This window comes from Macaca mulatta, chromosome 18 (genome assembly GCF_049350105.2).
Source record: "Macaca mulatta isolate MMU2019108-1 chromosome 18, T2T-MMU8v2.0, whole genome shotgun sequence".
NCBI classification, from domain to species: Eukaryota; Metazoa; Chordata; class Mammalia; order Primates; family Cercopithecidae; genus Macaca; species Macaca mulatta.
In genome coordinates this window covers 79,741,078-79,761,306 of record NC_133423.1, presented here as the reverse complement: position 1 = coordinate 79,761,306, position 20,229 = coordinate 79,741,078, and the positions used below count along the sequence as shown (strand labels likewise).

Genomic DNA, 20,229 nt, shown 5'->3' with positions numbered 1-20,229 from the left:
GATCACCACCATCTCTCTCAAGGATTTACTGGAGAAGCCTCCTAACTTGCCTCCTCTTCTCTCCCCTTTTTATGGACTGAGCATTTATGCCCTCCCCCAAATTCATATGTGGAAGCCCTGACCCTCAGCATGATGTTCTACGGAGGTGGGGCCTTGGCCCCATGATGGGGTTAATATCTTTATGAAAAGAGGAAGAAACACCAGAACATGTGCTTGTTGCTCGCTCTCTCTCTTCTCTTATTCTCACTCTCATGCTCTCTGCCATATGAAAACACAGCAAGAAGGCAGCTATCTGTAAGCAAGGAATAGGGCTCTCACCAGGAACCACACTGACTAGCATTTTGATTTTCAACTTCCCAGCCCCCAGAACTGGCAGAAATAAATGTCTGTTGTTTAAGGAAAAAAAAAACAAACAAAACAGAAACAAAAGCTATCCCAAGCCAACACTACCCAAAAGAAATCTGGTATAGATGATGAAAGCAGATAAAAAAGACTTTACAGCAAAAAGCAATACATTAGAAGAAAGAGGTCATTACCAACTGATAAAGGGAATAACTCATCACGAGGAAGAGTCCTAAATCTGTTTTCACTTAAAAATTTGGCATCAAAATACATAAGGCAAAGTTTGACAAATTACAAGAATAAAATTAAAATACATAATTATAATGGGACAAAAAGATATAAAGGATATAGAAAATTTGTATACAGTGAACAAATGAGTTAACACATTTTCCCAAATTCCAACAATACACTAATGAACTATAAATCAATCTTATAACCACCATTAAAAAAATTTTTTACCTGAATGGAAAATATCAGAGTGCACCCCAAATGACAAAGGTAAGCATTACCTTGTTAAACTTTTGTTTATAGTTGTATATTGAGTGATGATGCCCTTTTTGCTGTGGGTTACAATTGAAGTTTGAAGTCTTCAATCTAATAGATTTAAATCAAAGTCTGCACCCCAAAACACGTTCCTCTCAAGTACACAGGAATTATTACAAAATCTGATGATTTACTATGCACAAAAGAAGTCTCAACCAAACCCAGGGAATCCATGTCATTTTCTGAGCTTGAGAAAAGGCGGCCACAAGAACCATCTCTTAGTTGGTTCCCTGGGACTCTTTTCAATAACCTGAGCTCACCGGAATGATCTAGAACATGTCTCTCATCCCTATAAGTGCTGGCTAACCTGGCTAGTTGTTATTTGTGTCTAGCATGTAATAGAACTCTAAAAATTGGGGGTAGAATGAAATATTGTTCAGTGAAAGAATTAGGGCAATCTTAGAAGTGGAAACTAAGCCAAGGTTAACCATTTCCTACTTTTTGAGAGACTCCGCTATACGTAGAGTTGAATACTAGAAGAAATATATCAGGAAAAAAAAAAAAGGTTGAAAATTGTTTGAGCTTTGGTACAAGCAGAGGGCATGTGGGTGCCTGGGGTCACAGACTCCAAGAGTGAACAGGCACAGGATGCCAGCGAGAAGCTGGCTAGTGGGAAGGGACAATTCTAGCCAGATCAGCCCTTTTTTATCAATAGAGAAAGTAACTTTTCAAAGACACACCTCTAGCAGTTCAAAAAGAATCAGAGTGCACAGTCCCCATCAGCCTTCTAAACCGCTCTTCCATTTCAGGCCAATGTCTACAGCCCTGGAGTGGCAAACCCAACAGCGCGCCAGGGATGGGTCAGGGGGTAATAGGCTGCTGTGTCATGTGAAAGAGTTAGACAAGCCAAGGCAGGTCTGTCTGTCTAAGCAGAGTGAGATGGTCAGAATTTTGGCATGCAGCGAGAAAAGGAAAGGACTAGAAATCGTGTATACATTCAACGTGCGTGGTCAGCCCACACTGTCAGCTCTCAAATACTCGTCTGAGGTGGGGGACTGGTAAAGTATGGATAGGCTGGAGAAAGAAAAATCTTTTTTTTTTTTTGAGATGGAGTTTCGCTCTTGTTGCCCAAGTTGGAGTGCAATGGCATGATCTCGGCTCACTGCAACCTCGGCCTGCTGGGTTCAAGCAATTCTCCTGCCTCAGCCTCCCGGGTAGCTGGGATTACAGGTGCGCACCACCACGCCTGGCTAATATTTGTATTTTTAGTAGAAACAGGATTTCATCATGTTAGCCAGGCTGGTCTCGAACTCCTGACCTCAGGTGATCCACCCACCTCAGCCTCCCAAAGTACTGAGGTTAAAATTCACATAACAGAAAACAAGCCATTTTCAAGGGCACAACTCAGTGGCATTTAGTACATTCACGGGTTGTGCAGCCACCACATCTATCTCGTTCTAAAACATTTTCATCACCCCAAAAGGAAACCGCCTGCCCATTACGCAGTTGGTTCCACTTCTCCCCTCTCCCCAGCCCCTGGAAACCACGAATCTGTTTTCCGTCTATATGAATTCATCTACTCTGGATATTTCTTATCAATGGAATCAAACAATATGTCTGGCTTCTGTTACTTAGCAGATTTTCAAGGTTCATCCATGTTCTATCAGGTATCAGTGAGAAAGAAATGTCCAAAGCCTGCAAAAGCCAAACCTACAGCACTGAGCCAGCAGCTGAAGAAGGGAGAAGAGGGTTAAGGGTAACGCCATTGTCAGCCTTGGGGACTGAAAGGACTCAGGGACCGTTACACAAATAGGAGACAGAGAAGGTGCAGGGTGGGGCAAGGGGCGATTAGTTTCTTCTGGACAGAGTCTACAGTGCTAGGAAAAACTCATTTTGGAGATGTCCACTAGGCAGCTGGAAACAGTCTAGAGCTTCAGAGAGAAGGGAATGGTGGCTCCAGAGGAAAAAAAGCACGGAGATGCTGTCTCACAGACCCCTGAGGCCGAGGGGATACACACACACCTGCGACAACTGCTGCTGCTCAGACACACAACCCATGAACTGTCCTTGCCGTTTTCAGGAAGTCACACATCCATTTACAAAACTCCAGGGGTGAACAACAAAAAGTGAGGCTCAGGATAGAAAAAATATTACCCTCACCCCAGAGCAAAGCTTAGCCTGTTTGTACTGGCTTTTGCAAAAAGAACCAATTCACAAAGACAGCAGTTGGCATTTTCCAATAAATATTTCCTCCACCCCCTTTGAACCTTGTATCACGAGATGCCATCATTCTCTGCTTCCAGTTTAATCTACCAGCATCTAACCCTCCTGGGACTCCTGTCAGTTTTATGATTCATTTAGAAGTTTGGTGTAAATATACGGTCCCACCACGCTGACTGCAATTCTGGAAGTAAAATACTTATTTCATCCTAATTGAACAATTCCTCTCAGTAATTCTAACCTACAAAGGGAGGGCTGATCCCTCTCCATTCTCTCCTCACATCCACCCTGAGCCGGCATCAGGCTCTCTGAAGATCCTTGTCTCACCCTGGCCTTGCTTTTGAATGTCAAGAGCAACAATAATTGTTTCTTCCTCCAAAGAGATGCCAAGTCCTACACAAATCCATTTAAATGTATGCAAAAGAATCTTCACCTACTTAAAATATAGATTTATATGTTTATGGATTTATACACAAATGTATACACATATAAAATTTTATAAAATATACTTCTATGGTTGACTCTTGAACAACGTACGTTTGAACTGTGAAGGTCCACTTACACTCAAATCTTCTACCTATGCCACCCGAGACAGCACGACCAAACCCTCCTCTTCCTCCTCTATCTACTCAACGTGAAGACTATGAGCATGAAGACATTTACGGTGGTCCATTTCCACTTAATGAATAGTAAATATTTTTTCTCTTCCTTCTGATTTTAACATTTTCTTTTCTCTAGCTTTATTATAAGAATACAGTACATAATACATACAACATACACAGTATGTGTTGATTGGCTATTTTATATCAGTAAGGCTTCCAGTCTACAGTAGGCTATTATTAAGTTTTAGGGGAGTCAAAAGCTATATACATTATTTTCTCTTTTTTTCTTTAAGAAACAGGGTCTTGCTGTGTTGCCCAAGCTGGCCTCAAAGTCCTGGGCACAAGCAATCCTCTCGCCACTGCCTCCCTAGTCTCTAGGACTACAAGACATGCACAGATTTTCAACTGCACAGGAGATGACCCCCATGCCCCCCATCCCCACGTTGTTCCAGAGTCAACTGTAAACTATTTTCTCTACCCTCTAACTGTTAAGGTCAGGCTCAAACTGAGAAAGGAAATTATTCCAGCAAACTTAGAACAAAGGAATGGGAGGGAAGTAAAGTACCAGCAACTGGTACTTTAATTGAGGCAGAGCTCCTCAGTTAGAGGACAAATTCCTGGAGTCCTGGGGGCAGATACAAGTGTAAGTTAAGGGGTGAGGGTTACCTGTGATGAAAGCAAGCTCCCAGAAGCTAACCTCTTCCTCTGGGAGGCCACCTCATCTCCCAGGCACGCTCTGATCACACAGCTCTATGCTCTGCTCCCTCATTCATTCCTCCACCCAGCATGTTCCAGGCACTGTTCCAGGCATGAAGGCCCCACAGTGAGCCAGACAGACAAAGCCCCTGTCCCTGCCCCACAGAGCTTGTGATCCGAAGGGGCACCAGTAAAGGAGGGCAGGGATGAAAGACAGAGAAAGAAAACACAGCATTGTCAGATAAGCGGTGACAATAGACAAATAATGTCCCAGAATACGTATGTCACATGGGAAGGTGAACAGGGCTGGCCAGGGTGGAGATGGGGACAAATTTCACGAGTGTTGAGGGGAGGGGCTGAGTGAATCTCAGGACCCGAAAGAGATAAGGGAATGAGCCACAGGTGAGTGCCTGGAGAAAGAACCTTCCCTGAGGATATGCGTGGGAAGAGCAGGGAGGCCTAGGCAGCTGTGAGCAGAGGGGTGGGGGCAGAAGCAGAGAGGGGCATGCCTGCTACTTTGCTGTGATTTGTTTATTATCTATGCACCTGATTGAAATGGAGGCGCCCTGAGAGCAGGGCCTGCATCACACACGCACAACTCCGCCCAGAGCCTTTCGGGCCAGAACCAGGTGCGGCGGATGGGAGGGAGCATGGATAGGGAAGAACCGGGTGAATCAGGAAACTTTTCCAAAGGAAAAATGAGCCGCTAAGCAAGGCTGTTGGCAGGTGCAGGTAACGTGCCAGAATTCACTGTAAGCTTAAAGCCTTCGCCAAAGGCTTTTAATTTCAACACATGCAGGACATTTTCCAAGAAAACACTCTGCTTTAATCTTATAATGGAAGTCAATAACAAAACAGGATTCGCATTGCTGTATGCACATGAGAAAAAAAAATTCATTTTCCAGACTACTTTGCTAGAAAAATCACTCCCTAAAATTTAAAAATGTCTGTATTTAACTCATTTTAGCTACATAGGTGGCATACATACATTGTCTGTTTACACAGCTTTCATAGACAACCATAACATACTTTCCAGTTCACTGGAGAAGACTCTGGGGAAAAAAGCTACTTCTTAATTCTGTATTCTAGCAATAATAGCCTCCACTTGGACACATCAAAGGAATTAATGGTCAGCTCATCTGAGTGGTAATTACAAAAACTAGCTTTAGACCAGGCCCCAATAAGCCTTTTCTATAAAGGGCCAGATAGTAAATATTTTAGGCTTTGTAAGCATCACACAGTATTGAATCCATAGCCTTCTTTACTTTTGGAGGCTTTCTTTCCTGCGAGTTTTGCTTGTTTGCTTGTTTGTTTACCATGCTAGGAAAAAAATGTAAAAACAACCTAACTTCTGAGCCAAACAGGCCACGGTTTGCCAACCCCAGCTTTCGACCACAACGAGAAGGGGGCACGTGGAGTTCCAAGCTCCTCCTTATTAAATCCAAAGGGGCAGGAGCCCCACGGTTCTGGATTACCTCTTTCAGTCTCTCCAGCTCATTCTGGAGGGCCTGTTTGGATATTTCCACTTCAATCATCTGCTGTCGGAGAGTTTCGTTTTCATCCTCAGCTTTAGCGCGCTTTTCCTCCACCGTCTTCAGTTCGTGGTGCAATCTAACAGATACATCTTTGGCTACCTGCATCGACCCACAGAGATCATTATCAGGATATGAGGCTTTGTGTGTGCTAAGGGTACTATCAGACAACGTCAGAGGCAAAAACATTAATATGATATTGCACCACATAGCAAAGACCCTAGCAGTACATAACCGACCTATTTTTAAAAGGAGGAGGAGATTCGTTTAAAAATGAAATCAACATCTGGACTAAAAGGCCACTCCGGCTGGTCTGATAGTGGTGCATTATCAGAACGTGCTAACATTACTGTCACTAAAGTTGGTATACAACCCCCCCAACTGCTAAAGTTAAATGGCTTTAAAATAAATAGTTTTTAAAGCCCACTTTGGATAACCCTCCTCCCCCATAGATGGTCACCACGAATGCCAATTCTGCCCAGGCTCACGGGCTTTAAGCGAGAAATTTAAATAATAGTAAACAAATAAACATTTCTATTCACTAAAGTAATACCGAACCCACCTGCTAACAAAACAAATAAGTTGCCTGTAATCCCAGCACTTTGGGAGGCAAAGAAAGGAGGATCACTTGAGGTCAGGAGTTTGAGCCCAGCCTGGGAACCACAGTGAGACCCTGTCTCTAAAAAAATTATAAAAATAAAAAATAATCCAGGCATGGTGGTGCCTATAGTCCCAGCTACTCGGGAGGTGAAGATGGGAGGGTCGCTTGAGCCCAGGGAGTCTGAGGTAATAGTGAGCTATGATGGTGCCTCTGCACTCCAGCCTGAGTGACAGAGCAAGATCCTGTGTCTAAAATAATAAAAAAAAAAATGCTGCATGCTTAAGATGTTCAATGTAGTCAAGTTTTAAATTTTGTACTGTGGCTCTGGTATGGTAAACCATTTGAATGAGCAAAGCAGTCAAACATGTTTACTTTCTAAAAGCAAATGAGGAAAGAGGCCTTGTAAGAGAAATATAAATCACCCTTTATTACACCGAATGACATTTTGTTAGTGGTTTATAACTTTGGTAGAATTACAGAGGTTCTTTTCCTGTTATCACACTGAAAGGCTAGATGAGATTTCACAAGTACTCTGGTAATAAAGAGAACAGTATGCATAATTCATCTCTAGATAAATGATTTGATAATCAGGTCATGAGGGCCTCACTGCCCACGGAGAGACAATGGCATAAAGTCTGGGATTTCTTCCCATTATTCCCACTTCTCCCAGTGGTTCTCAAAGACACCTTAGACAATTTGTGATAATTTCTCCTGGCGTTAGATCCTCACTACACAAGTCTTGCTTGGGTTATGGGAATGTCAGGATTTCTGCATCCTAGAAACCTAAATAACAATAAAAAATGTGAAGTGATATGGTCAACTTTTACGAGTGGCCTTTGACTACACTGATAATAGATTTTTTTTTAAATAGATTTTTTTTTAATTTCATATCTTTCAGAGTTTCTGCAGAATTTCTATCCAATTGTCAGATCCATTGGCATGTATTAATTCTTTGTTATCGCAGATTATTATCATTTTTTTAAAGTTAACATTATGACAAATTTAAACCTTGGGCTGTCAAAGTCACACAACTACACACACTCTATAAGCCATAAAGCAAACCAAGACTGTTTCTGCTGCAATCTGTAGAGACAGACACAAGCAGGGAAAAAACACCAGGGCAATGTGCACGTGGCCAGCCAGTCCTGCAGCCTCGGGGGTGCACGCACCACCCCTCTCACTCACCTTCAAGTCCTGCTCCAGGCTTCGAATAAGCTCGCCATCCACCTGACCTGTCTCAGCCACTTTCAGGCTTTTCTGCTCAGCTTTCCGAAGACGGTACTGCAGGATTCGGCAGTTTTTATTAGCACGGTCCAGTTCTCGCCGAAGTTCCTGCAGCTGGTAAACATCTTCCTCTAAATAACTGTCTCTCATCTCTTCCATCTCAGCACGGAGTTCATCTAACTCATCCTATGCAAACCAGACAGAGAAGATTTATGAGCCAAGTACATCAAAAAAGGATGGTGTGTCTCTCCTTCATCCCCGCTCCTCAATACTAAATATCGAAAACCTGCACGCTTACCCATCAGCTCAAGGCCACGCCTGTGTGATAGGCAGCAGAACCTCTGGAAATTTGCACGAGATAATATAACTGAGTATCTGTTCAAATCTTATGTAACCAGAAGCTAATAAACTGGATTATTCACTGTGGCCCCTCAGAACTTATCCCACTCCCAACATCTCCGTACATAATCAAATAAAATCAACTCTGCAGATAATCGAACCTTTCGATTCAAACCAAACATTGACCTAAGCCTTTATCTCTAAGGCATAATCTAGGTACTAAGATGAATCACAGGGACCCTGCCTTCAAAGAACATACACTTCAGGCCGGGCGCGGTGGCTCAAGCCCGTAATCCCAGCACTTTGGGAGGCCGAGACGGGCGGATCACGAGGTCAGGAGATCGAGACCATCCTGGCTAACACGGTGAAACCCCGTCTCTATTAAGAAATACAAAAAACTAGCCGGGTGAGGTGGCGGGCGCCTGTAGTTCCAGCTACTCGGGAGGCTGAGGCCGGAGAATGGCGTAAACCCGGGAGGCGGAGCTTGCAGTGACCTGAGATCCGGCCACTGCACTCCAGCCTGGGTGACAGAGCGAGACTCCGTCTCAAAAAAAAAAAAAAAAAAAAAGAACATACACTTCAGTAGGATAACAACTGCTAATTGCCCTGGAACTGTAACATACCTGCAAATGTCCCAAAAATTCTGTTCCACAAGACGCATCTCAGCATCAACTAAGCGACTCTATCCACAAATGAGACATTTTCCATTATTTAAATACACACTGGGTATATTTCTTCCCATTCACCCATCCTGTACTTCCCACACCTCCACTCTTTGCTGTCCACAGGAATGTACCGTGAATACAGGAGAACCCAAGGAGTCATTCCTGGCTCTCCCTTCCCTCCCATTTTGCAGCCAAGCCCTCAGCCAGAGCTGTGCCCCTTCCGGACGGATCACCCTGGTCCAGGCCTCCATCCCTGGCGGAGGGGAGCCACACACAGATGTAAGTGGAGACACACAGGTGCCCACTGCCCAGCTGGCCCTTTAATCCTCCTATAGTCTGTCCCCCACCCAGCAGAGTGATCCTTTTAATGTGCAAATCAGACCACCTCACTCCCTTCTCAAACCCTCCAGGGGCTTCCTTCTTTCCAGGCCTCCTAGGGCCTCCTGGCCACACTCCCTCCCTGCCCACGACTAGCCTTGCAGGGTCTGAGACTGCTCGCACCTTTGCTTCTTCAGGCCTCAAGACCTTACCTGCTATTCCCACTTCTGAAAACACTCCCCACTCCAGATCTCTGCAGAGTTCATTCCATCATATAACCTGAGGTCATGAAAGCCTCCCCTGACCACCCTCATCAGCCCCCAAGTCTCTAGTCTCTTGCTGGCTCTATTTCCTTCCCACCTCTGAGTGCCATCTAATAGTATTGGTATTTTTTCCTACTTACTGTCTGTCACCTACACTAACAAGGTAAGCTTCAGAGGGGAGCAAGCTTGTCTGTCTTGCTCCTCTCTGCATCCAGAGCAGCATGGAGCACACGGTAGGCCCTCAATAAATATTGCTGAATGAACACACAGGTGCGCCAGTGAACACTTACAAACACCAAGTCAGAAAGCCAACTAACATCAGACACAACTGCATGCTCGCTTTGTTCCAGTCTTGCAGCCCAATGATGAAAGCTTCTTCCCAAACCTACAGACGTAGCTGCAGGTATGAGATACTCACGCTACTGAAGTGTTACACAAGATTTAAAGGAGGAACACTTCGGAAGGAGGAAGATTAAGAAAACACTCTAGGGGTTTTCTTGACTGGTTTCATAATTGATGTTTTAGATGCCTCCAGAATAGCATGCACTCAGTTATTCCCATTTACTTTATTCACTTAATATTAAGGTTCAAGAAAAAAAAGTATCGCCTACACTTAGACACACTAATTGTCCATTCTTGTCCTGCTATTTAGTTTGTTCCTGGATTCTTACCACTCATGCTAATCCTGTATTTATTCTTAAAACCAGGAATTGACTAACAATATAAAACAACGTGCCCAACATCTGAGCCTCAGACAAAAAAAAAAAGAACAAAAAGAAATCTCCTGAAGATGTGTTTATCCTAGGTAAGATTAAGTACAAGAAACACAACAAATAAAATTGGGAATCCTTATGGAAAAATAAGAGTTGGCACAAAATGGGGTGACGAAGATGCTTCGGTCAACCTTAGCTATACACAATGGTCGACTGGATAGGGCACAGATATGGCAACTCATCCCCCAATCCAGCCTGTAGGTTCTCTCCACTCTGCCTACACTATCCCATCAAGAGAATGAGCTACTCGCTTGACCAGGACTCAACTGGAGCCTGTTTCAATAGGCTACCAAGGAGAACAGATGTTAAAGAAGAGAGCTTCACCAACTTTCCAGTAGTCAAATGCATAAAATGTTCTTCTTCTTGGCTCCTAAATGTTCCTACAGAATTTCTATACCAATGATGAAAATATTAAAAATATAAGATGTCCTAATGTGTCCTAAGAAAGATCAATCTTAACACTGAAAATGTTGTGAACTCTGAGTTTCATTTCTTTTTTCCTCCATGGAAATCTCTCCTGGTAAATCCTGGTCCTTGTGGTAAGATCTGCTGGAACTGGAAGTTACTGAACTGAGCATAGGAGCTGATCAGCTGAACACACATAAACAGAATGGGTGGTATGGGCTCTTCAGGGGACCAGAGAACACAGCTCTTTCAGGACAGTGCTTGCCAACCTTCCAGAAATCTTCCACAAAGAGTAGGCTGTTACTGACGCCTGATCACTGAGGCTTTGATGACGCCCTATGGGAGCTGTACCCCTACACTACCCACTCCTAGAGGAGGTCAACTGCAGACTGAACGCTTTAAAATGAGCCTTGTGGTTGTCACTCTTTCAATAGAGTGGGAAGTTAGTTCTGAATCTTCAAAAATCAACATCAAGTTTGATTCACACCCCATCCATGAAACTAATGGATCAGACTTTAAGAACCTAATAGCAATGCTTGTTTCTGAGTAAAGAGGTAATTGTTTCACTGAATCATTAATACAAATCGGTTCAATACAAGCAATAATCACTAAATGTTCAACACTAAGTCAATATATGTATATGTATATCCCTACATACAAATATACAGTGACTGTGGCCATTCTGTTCATGAGAAGAATGGTTTGTGGTTGCTTTTCCTTCCAGAAAGCCTTCCAGAGTCATTAATGCCTGGGATTATCTTAACTCAGACAAAAGTTTTTAAAATGCAATATAGCCCTAAGATGCAAGATACAGCTTCCAGGTATAAAACCTCTCTAGCTTTCAGACTTTGCAATAGGAGAACCCACATCCACCCTAATGTTAAATGCTACATTTTCATACATATGTTACAGGTGATGAAAACTGTTCAAGGGCTAGATGCAACCACGCCTCCACATCATTGAGCAGGCCAGATGTAAATAGCAATATTTTTTGGCACAAATATCACCAACATTAGTTGTACTGAAAAGAAAATTAGGGGCCGGGCGCGGTGGCTCACACCTGTAATCCCAGCACTTTGGGAAGCCGAGGCAGGCGGATCACGAGGTCAGGAGATGGAGGCCATACTGGCTAACACGGTGAAACCCCATCTCTACTAAAAATACAAAAAATTAGCCAGGCGTGGTGGCGGGCACCTATAGTCCCAGCTACTCGGGAGGCTAAGGCAGGAGAACGGTGTGAACCTAGGAGATAGAGCTTGCAGTGAGCAGAGATGGCACCACTGCACTCCAGCCTGGGTGACAGAGTGAGACTTTGTCTCAAAAAAAATAAAGAAAAGAAAAAAGAAAATTAGGGAGAGACCATATGATATGGTTCCCCATACCATATGGATCCCCACTCAAATCTCATCTTGAGCTACAGCTCCCATAATCCTCATGTGTCATGGGAGGGGCCCAGTGGGAGGGTAACTGAACCATGGGGGCGGGTTATTCCTGTGCTGTTCTCGTGATAGTGAGTAAGTCTCAAAAGAGATCTGCTGGTTTTATAAAGGGCAGTTCCCCTGCACGGTTCTTACGGGCCTCCATGTAGTATGTGTCTGTGCTCCTCCTTTGCCTTCCACCATGATTGTGAGGCCTCCCCAGCCATGTGGAACTGTGAGTCCATTAAACCCTTTTATCTTTATAATAATTACCCAGTCTAGTGTTTCACAGAAGTATAAAAATGGACTAATGCACCATAACTGCACGTATTTAAATAACTGCTCTTATAATTCATATTTTATCTAAATTTACAGAACAGGCGTCGTTTATTAAGCACCTCACCCTCATTACCAACCCTACAACAACCCTGTTAGGAACATATTACACAGTTTCTAGACAAAAAAACAAAACCGAGGCTAGTTACATGTGTCCAAAGCTTCACATCTAGTAAACGGAAGCCACACTGCAAACCCGGGCCTGTCTGTTTTCAAACACACACTCTTTCAAGTAAATACTATAAATTATTTGCTTCAACCTGGATGAATGAAACAATAACAGACCTTCAATTGTACTTTTAAAAGCCGATCATCAGTGTAAACCAATAAAAGCAGCCTAACATTTACAGCTCGACAAGTGACAACACACAAGAGCAACTGGCTCTTAGGAAGACACTGCAATGTGCGGCAAAGATATCCATGCCTCTTCCCTCCTTTTTTTAAAGAGACAGGGTCTTACTCTGTGACCCAACCTGGAGCACAGTGGTGCAACCATGGCTCACTGCCAGCCACCTTGAGCTCCTGGGCTCAAGTGATCTTCCTGCCTCAGCCTCCTGAGTAGCTGGGATTACAAGCACATGCCACTATGCCTGGCTAATACTCCCATCTTTAAAATGAGGAAACTGAGATTCTATAAGTATAAATGGCTTTCTACCACTGGTCTGTTGCAGAGATAGGACCAGGGCCAGTATTTCAACTCTCCCCAGAGAGCCTAGAAAAACGCAATTTTCAGGTTCAATGAAAAGCAGTTAAACAGAAGCAAATTATAAACCATGTAAGCTGGCAGCAGCCATCTGAAGAGCAAAAACTATGATTACTGGAATTAGGGTCATGATGGATAGCGATTTTCAAACTAACATTACATTAATTTTCTTACAGCATGCTCCAATGTAGAAAACTGTATTGCAGAACCTTAACGACATCTGCCTACTAAAAGTTTACGTACACCAAATCTAGCAGAGCATATGATGTTTCTGACAGGTGTAACTTAAAAGATAGTAAATAAAATTGGAAAATTGCTATTGTCTTTTTATACACGGAAATAAGAAAAAAAAACTGTCCTTAATAGTTTTTTACCGAATTAACACCAAGTCTAGAGGATACTTAAGTGTTAGATCATTATCTCATTGAAAAGCTAGTTTTAATTAAGTATCTTTTTTAAGTTTTGTATATAAAACGAAATCTTGAAGTACTGTGAAGTCCGGTCAACTATTCCCCTTTGCCTGTGGCTGACAAATCAAGCCTTATCATATATCTCAAATTAGAGGAATAATGAGGTACCACGTGTGCACTAGAGTAAACCAAGATTAAAATTACATGTTTCGATGAAAACCTCTAACAGGATAGTTATTCATAAATATATAATAAAAACCGAATCCATGTTTCTTAGTAAAGTGATGAAAACTCTTAATCATGTTAATAACTATATGAAAATCTGAATCTCTTTTAAATACCCAAAATCAGTAACTATCTCTATTTTAGCACCTCCTCTTTAAATAGACCCAGTTTGGATGGTAGAAGCAGTCATCTGGCTACTGCTGCAATAATTCTATCTTCTGGGCAGACAGAAACTACTGTCTTTTGTAACATACGAATAATCCACCTCACTTCCCTCCGGACAAGGGAAATGTTCTCCTCCAAGAGTTCCAGCTGTAACTAAGGAGGTGCAGGGCCACTCCCACTGTCTACCAGGTGACGGTCAGCCAGCAGCTGGTGGCCGCAGCTCTCGCCTACATTAGCTGCCACTGAAAATGATCACAGCCGCTCTCTTTCACTGGCTGAATACACAGCGGGTATGGACAGCGAATATCGGGAAAGAATGGGGAATACTGTCCATGTTAACCCTTCCGAAAGAGAAAGGAGTAGGAGGCGGGGAGCAAGGAGGCGCTGAGACACATCAGCAGCAGAGCACCGCCTGCGCTCCTCTCCAAGTGCCCCTCCACCCCCAGGCCACACTGAGCCCAGGTACCTGGGCAGCCCGGCAGCCAAATGTCACTAACCAGGTCAGGGCCTGAAACTCAAAAGGCTAACTCCAATGAGAAGCAGGATGGTAAACTTGGATCGGCAGTGAGACACTGCAACCCATAAAACCAAAGCTCAACCTCTCCCTTAGGAAATCACATTCCTCTCCAAGAAGCCAATTTTATCTGCCCTTGTATCTAGCACCAACTTGTTTTCTTTTAACAAAAAACAATTCCTATGAAATAACTGAGAAAGCAAAGCAAAAAGAAACAGCTCTTCCCACCCCAATCCTCACCCACCCTGCGGAGGTCAGCATGACAAGAGGACACTCTTTGGGGGTGGGGGAGGTGTGAGGTTATGGCCACTAAAAGCATTTTCAAAATAGGCTAGTAAATGCCAACTGATTAAGTCCTCCTGAAAAGCCTGTGGAAACAGAGAACATAATTAATATGTTGACAATGAGCATTCCGGCTTGTCTGATTGTCTCAGAGCACTCGAGCAAAACACAGGCCTGGCAGCCTGGCAGGGAAGGAACACACCAGCACTTTACCCAAGTCCTCAACATTAAGGAAGTGCCTGGGTTTTATGAGAAGCCCAGGCCTTTGGATAACTCAACTGAAGCACTCACCTGAATTTCGGAATACTTCCAAATGTATTTGAGTTTATCAGAGGTCAAAGGACAACAAGAGTGCTTTTCTGTCTGTGTTTTCCCACGAAAGCCAGCTACCTGGATTGATTTTGCATTTTTCACCTAGTCACCCAGGCACCATTTGATGAAGGTGGAGAAGGAACAGAAAGCAGAGTCAGAGATGATGAAATTGTGCTCTGTTACAGCACAACAGAAGGTGTCCACTTCTCTGTTGACACTGGCTATTTTAAAAAACACAGGCCAGGCCGGGCGCAGTGGCTCATGCCTGCAATCCCAGCACTTTGGGAAGCCAAAGCAGGCAGATCACCTGAGGTCACGAGTTCAAGACCAGCCTGGCCAACATGGTGAAACCCTGTCTCTACTAAAAATTCAAAAATTAGCCAAGCATGGTGGCAGGCACTTGTAATCCTAGCTACTCAGGAGGCTGAGGCAGGAGAACTGCTTAAACCTGGGAGGCGGAGGGTACAGTGAGCCGAGATCACGCCACTGCACTCCAGCCTGGGCGACACAGCAAGATTCCGTCTCAAAAACAATAAATAAAATAAAATAAAAAAATACAGCAGCCTGGCTAAAAGCCAAGATAATTCCACTTAAATGTCCTGATCCATAGGACATCCTCCTAAGGTTTTGCTGGACTTATTTTTCTGCTGAATTGGGCTTTGGTCATTCTAGTTCAGAAACTGCAACAGTCTTGTACAATGATGACAGCACTTACTTGGAATCCTCCAGAATACAGCAACATAAAATCTGTGGGCCAAGCCTCTTGTCAGATACAATGGAATAGATGGATGCTGTATCTAATCCTGAGAGTTAGTTCTGTGCAGCTCCCGAACAAAGCAGCAGGTCAAGGATGTACTTTTATCTACCCTCTTTAAAAAGTACCCCTACGGAGCACAGAGGCTCAAACTTGTAATCCTAGCACTTTAGGACGGCAAGGAGGGAGGATCACTTGAAGCCAGGAGTTCAAGACAAGCCTAGACAACATAGCCAGACCCTGTCTCTATAAAAAATTTAAAAAGTTAGCCCAGCTTGGTGGTGTGTACCTGTGGTCCCAGCTACTTAGCAGGATGAAGCAGGAGGATCACTTGAGCCCATAGTTTCAAGGTTGCAATAAGCTATGATCATGCCACTACACTCCAGCCTGGGCCACAGAGCAAGACTCTGTCTCTTTAGAAAAAAGAAAAGAAAATAACCAGAAAAAAGTACCCCTGAAAACAACAAAAAGAGAAGTTTTGATTTATAAGGGGCACACGCTAACCACCACTGCAAAGGCATGACTACTGCCTGTGCCCCATGGGGTCCCTGAAGCTCTGGACCCAATTTTGCACATGTGGGCAGGCTCCATGACCTGTAGGAAAAAAGTCCATTCGGATCCTTGCGTTTCTTTCCCGAACTGAACTATTGTCATTTAAGCTTCTGAGTGACCAAGTGAGCACCTCACATGCATACACGTCATCATCTGGTTTGCTAGCCTCCTTCAGAACCCTCTTCTCTCCCCTCATGCTGGCCAGAGGAAGGGTGGGGAAGTGGGCTCAGGCAGAGTAAATGGATGCAAGTGACACCTCCTCCACAGTAAATGGCAACTGAACAGTCCTCACAACTGAAACACTGGCAGTGGGATTTATGTGACCATTCGTACACAGGCTAGTGGAGAGACGGTCATGACGGCCCTCTCACCTGAAAACAGAGGGCCCCTAGAAAAGCTCACCACAAGGAACATTTTGAGCTATGAAAACAACTGAGAAGCAGTGTGCTCAGAGGAAAGCAGCCTCGCTGGAAATACGGCTGCATCCCGGTGCAGTAAAATGGGCAGAGGCGCTGGGGAAACACAGGTGCCACCAGTTACTCATTGCATGACCTTGGCCATGTCACTTCTGTTTTAGGTTCTCAGCATCTCCGTCTGTGAAATAGTAGTTATGACCATGATACCACCACCACCATGCTATGTTGTTGGGAAGATCCACTGAAATACCAAATACACTATATGAGACTCCAGGCTCAGACACATTTCATTCATTGCAAAAAAATAAAGCAAATAACCAGTTGCACCAAGGATGAATTTCAAAATAATGGATAGCCTACCTTAAGATCAAAGGTATAATGAGAAACTTCTTTAAAGAAATACAATTTTCCCTTGCATAGCAGTCATTTGGATAAACACCAATCAATCAGAAATTAAGTCAGGGGTTATGCTAAGAGCCCAGGATACAGAAACAAGATTATCTTTGTCACCCTCAGGGAGCTTACATTTGTTGGAGATTTACAAAACAGCTGCTTTCATGATGGAGTCACCCACAACATAGTTGCCTTTGAACTTCACTCCGTTGTCTATTACCTAAGAGTAAGTGACAAAAGCAAACATACTATCTGAGACATCTTGCTGTAAGCCCCAATCTTTATTTTGTCACCTCTCTTTCTCTGCCTCACTGTTACTTCTTGCACAAAGTAAAATAACTACAAGGCTCAGCTGGTTGGAGCAGCTCCATAAGAAATTTAGGCTTGGGACCACCCAGCAGTGTTAACGTGCTCTGATTGTGAACTGCAGACTTCACCACCGTTCACCTTAAAACCCAGTCCTCAATCCCATTAGCCAAAAACGAGAAAACAGCTCAAATCACATAACCCCCTGAAGACGCAGGGCCACACCCCTGGGTTTGAAGGCTGCTCACTAAGACTTAACAGATACACAGATTTATACCACCGGAGTTGTTTACGAACCTGAAGATTACAATAAATAAAACAGTTGCTATCAGTACAACTCCCCTTATTTTCTCTCAAGTCACCTGGATCGTCCTGACCCCGGGAACCCCGTCTGCAGCGTCAGCCCCCCTCCGTGGAGAAAAGATGGAGCCGGATTAAGCACTCAGTGCTAAGGCGACTAAGAGGCCACTGCCGGCAGGCCCTGCCGGAAAATACTCAGAGAGTGCAGCAGGCGCCGCGATTCCTTAGAAAGTGCTGGCGTGGCCTCTCCTGACACAGAAAGCCGGCTCCTAGATGCTTACAAAGGACTGGCCGGCGCAACACTGTTGCTCCTCAACCCGGGCCACACTCCAAGGACCACTACTGAGCTTCAGCTTGGTCACCGAAAACAGCGCGGCCCCCTCCACCCGGGATGTCGGAGCCCAGGAGACCCCGAGGGCCCCCAGCTCTTTCTGTTATTGCAGAAGCGGCGGGCGGGTCCGCAGCCGAGGCCCCCCAGTGGCATTGTCCTGAACCGCCACGCCTGCACGTGGCCCGGCTAGAGCTCCCTGGCGAAGGATCACCTGTTCCCACAAGTGAGGCTGGCACGTTCTGAGCGGGGACGGGGGTGTCGGCTGATGTCCCCAAAACGATTACAGCCTCCTAGGCCCCAACAGGTCAACAAAAGTAAAAGTAGCAGCGAAGAGAAGCAAGAGTTCTAGACGCGAGAACAGCGAAGTGGGTTGCGAACTGGCGGAGACCCCCAGGTCTTGCTGCTCCTTCCAGAAGTTTAGGCTTAAGTTCCCAATGCCTGACAATGCGGGGGCAGGACCGTGGAGGGCAGGAGGGAGAAGGCGCTGGACAGGCCCAGGAAGGCGGGGTTGGCGGGTCCCCGCCGCAGCCAGGCCCTCCGGGGGCGCCCCGGGACACCTGCGGCCGAGGCGCGGCTCACCTTGAGATAGTCGTTCTCCGAGCGCAGCTCCTCCATCTCCCGCAGCAGCTCCTCTTCCTCCGCCGCTGGCACAAGCCGAGGCTGCTCGCCCAGGCTGGGCTCCTTGGGGGTCCCGGGGACTGGTCGCTCCGGCGGTGCGCGACCCCGGGCATCCTCCGCCGCGCCGGGCCCCGCGAAACCCCCGGAAACCCCGCCCGGGATGCTCCGGCCCCCGGGACAGGAGCCCGCGGCGAGGGGCGCGGCGAGGAGCGCTGGGGGCTCGGGGCTGCCCGGCGGCGCTCCTCGGGCTGCGGGGCTCGGCGTCGGCGCTCCTCGGGGGGGTTCTCGGTCGCTGGAGCCCGTGCCAGATTCGGCGTCGCTGCTGGCGGCAGGGAGCAGGCGCTGCTCGTCGGACAGGGGTTCGGAGGGGCAGTCGGAGAGGTCGGAGCTGCTGTCCGTGTGGCTGATGCGCGAGCAGCGGACCGGAGACCCGGCCACCGAGGTCACCGCGAGGGTCACGGCAGGGATCCGGGCGGCCGGGGTCGGGGGAACGATGGTGCGGGCGGGTGGCGCCCGGGAGCCGCGCTTGGCTTTGCGGCCCTTGGCAGCGGCGGGCGGCGGCTCGGCTCCGGGAGGCTTCCCAGCCCGGGACAGCGGCTCCGCGGGCGCCACGCGCGCCGCCCTCCTGCTTCCCAGGGCAGCCTTGGCACCGCCCGCCGCTCTGGCCCCGGCGCCCGGCGGGGGCTTGTCCTTCGCGCCCGGGACGCCGCCGCTGCGCCGGGAGAGGCGGCCGGGCGCGGCCAGGGACCCCGGCGAGGGCGGCGCCTTGCCCGCGAGGTTGGGCGAGCGCGGGGCGGCGGACGCCGGGGCTCGGCCCGAGGAGGGGACGGCCGGGCCGGGCGCGGCGGGCCGGGCGTGCAGGTCCTTAAGGAAGGGTCTGGCGGGCGAGGGCGCTCGGTGCAGCCGCCGCCTGTCGGCCACCGGGTGGAGGTGGTGGTGGCGGTGGTGCTGGCCGGGCGGCTGCAGCTTCGCGTCCGGGGCGCCTCCGCCCGCGGGGCCGTTCAGCGTCTCCATGGCGGGGTCCGCGGGCAGCAGCTCAGGCGGCAGACGCTCCGGGCGGCGACGGCTGCGGCGGCGGCGGCGGCGGCGTGCAGCCTCCCCGCGCACTCGCTCATCACTGTCCCAGCCCCGCCCGGGCTGCGCCCCGCGCTCCCGCCGTTCCCCGCCCCCCGCACCCCGGCCCCAAGGATTCCCGCGGGGTTCGCCGCCGCCGCGCTCGCCCCTCGCTGATGTCACCGTGGATCGAGTTCTCCCGGCTCAGCAGCGCGGCGGCTCCTGGCCGCTCGCATCCCCGGACCCCGCGCTCCGGGTTCGCGGTCACCGGTGCCGCGGCGGCGCTGGCGGCGCGCGCCCGGCTCCCGCGTCCCGCTCCCCGCCCACCGCCGGCCCGCTACGGCCCGCGCCCGCCCCCGCCGCTCCCGGCTGAGAGAAGCCGCACGCGCGCGCCCCGCCGCCCCGCGCCCTCGCCCGCTGCCCGTGCGCATGCCCCGCCTCCAGCCAGCCGGCGCCGCGCGGGGGAGGGGCGAGGGAAGGGGCGGGGCTTGCGCTTCCCGGGGGGCGGGCGCCCGGCAGGGACGGGGCGGGGCCTGCGCGCCCTTGGGAGCAGGCGCAGGCTGGGTCCCCGCGCCCTCGCCGCCCGGGGACCTCCTTGCTTTTTGAGGCCCTAGAGACGCTGCCAGGAGCTAGGGAGGAAGGGAAGAGGCGGAGGCGAAGTGGGGGCAAGGGGCGGCA

General features: G+C 47.7%; 1 protein-coding gene across 23 annotated transcripts in view; it reads right to left on the bottom strand.

Annotated features, from left to right (window-relative positions):
* Positions 1 to 19,725, bottom strand: part of MTCL1 (microtubule crosslinking factor 1) — a 125,545-nt gene extending 105,820 nt beyond the window's left edge. For 20 of the 23 annotated variants that reach the window (XM_028837983.2, XM_028837987.2, XM_028837985.2 and 17 more), the window contains exons 1-3: positions 18,460 to 19,725; positions 7,662 to 7,886; positions 5,819 to 5,977 (exon numbers count right to left, since the gene is read on the bottom strand). In XM_028837983.2, the coding sequence (XP_028693816.2) occupies positions 5,819 to 5,977; positions 7,662 to 7,886; positions 18,460 to 19,512 (1,437 nt within the window). In that variant the 5' untranslated portion in view covers positions 19,513 to 19,725. Of the gene's footprint in view, positions 1 to 5,818; positions 5,978 to 7,661; positions 7,887 to 8,662; positions 8,722 to 9,205; positions 9,252 to 17,075; positions 17,164 to 17,611; positions 17,747 to 18,459 lie in introns of those variants that run through there. The other 3 variants (XM_077975242.1, XM_077975243.1, XM_028837992.2) reach the window with 3 other exon arrangements.
* Between the last annotated feature and the right edge of the window lie 504 nt (positions 19,726 to 20,229).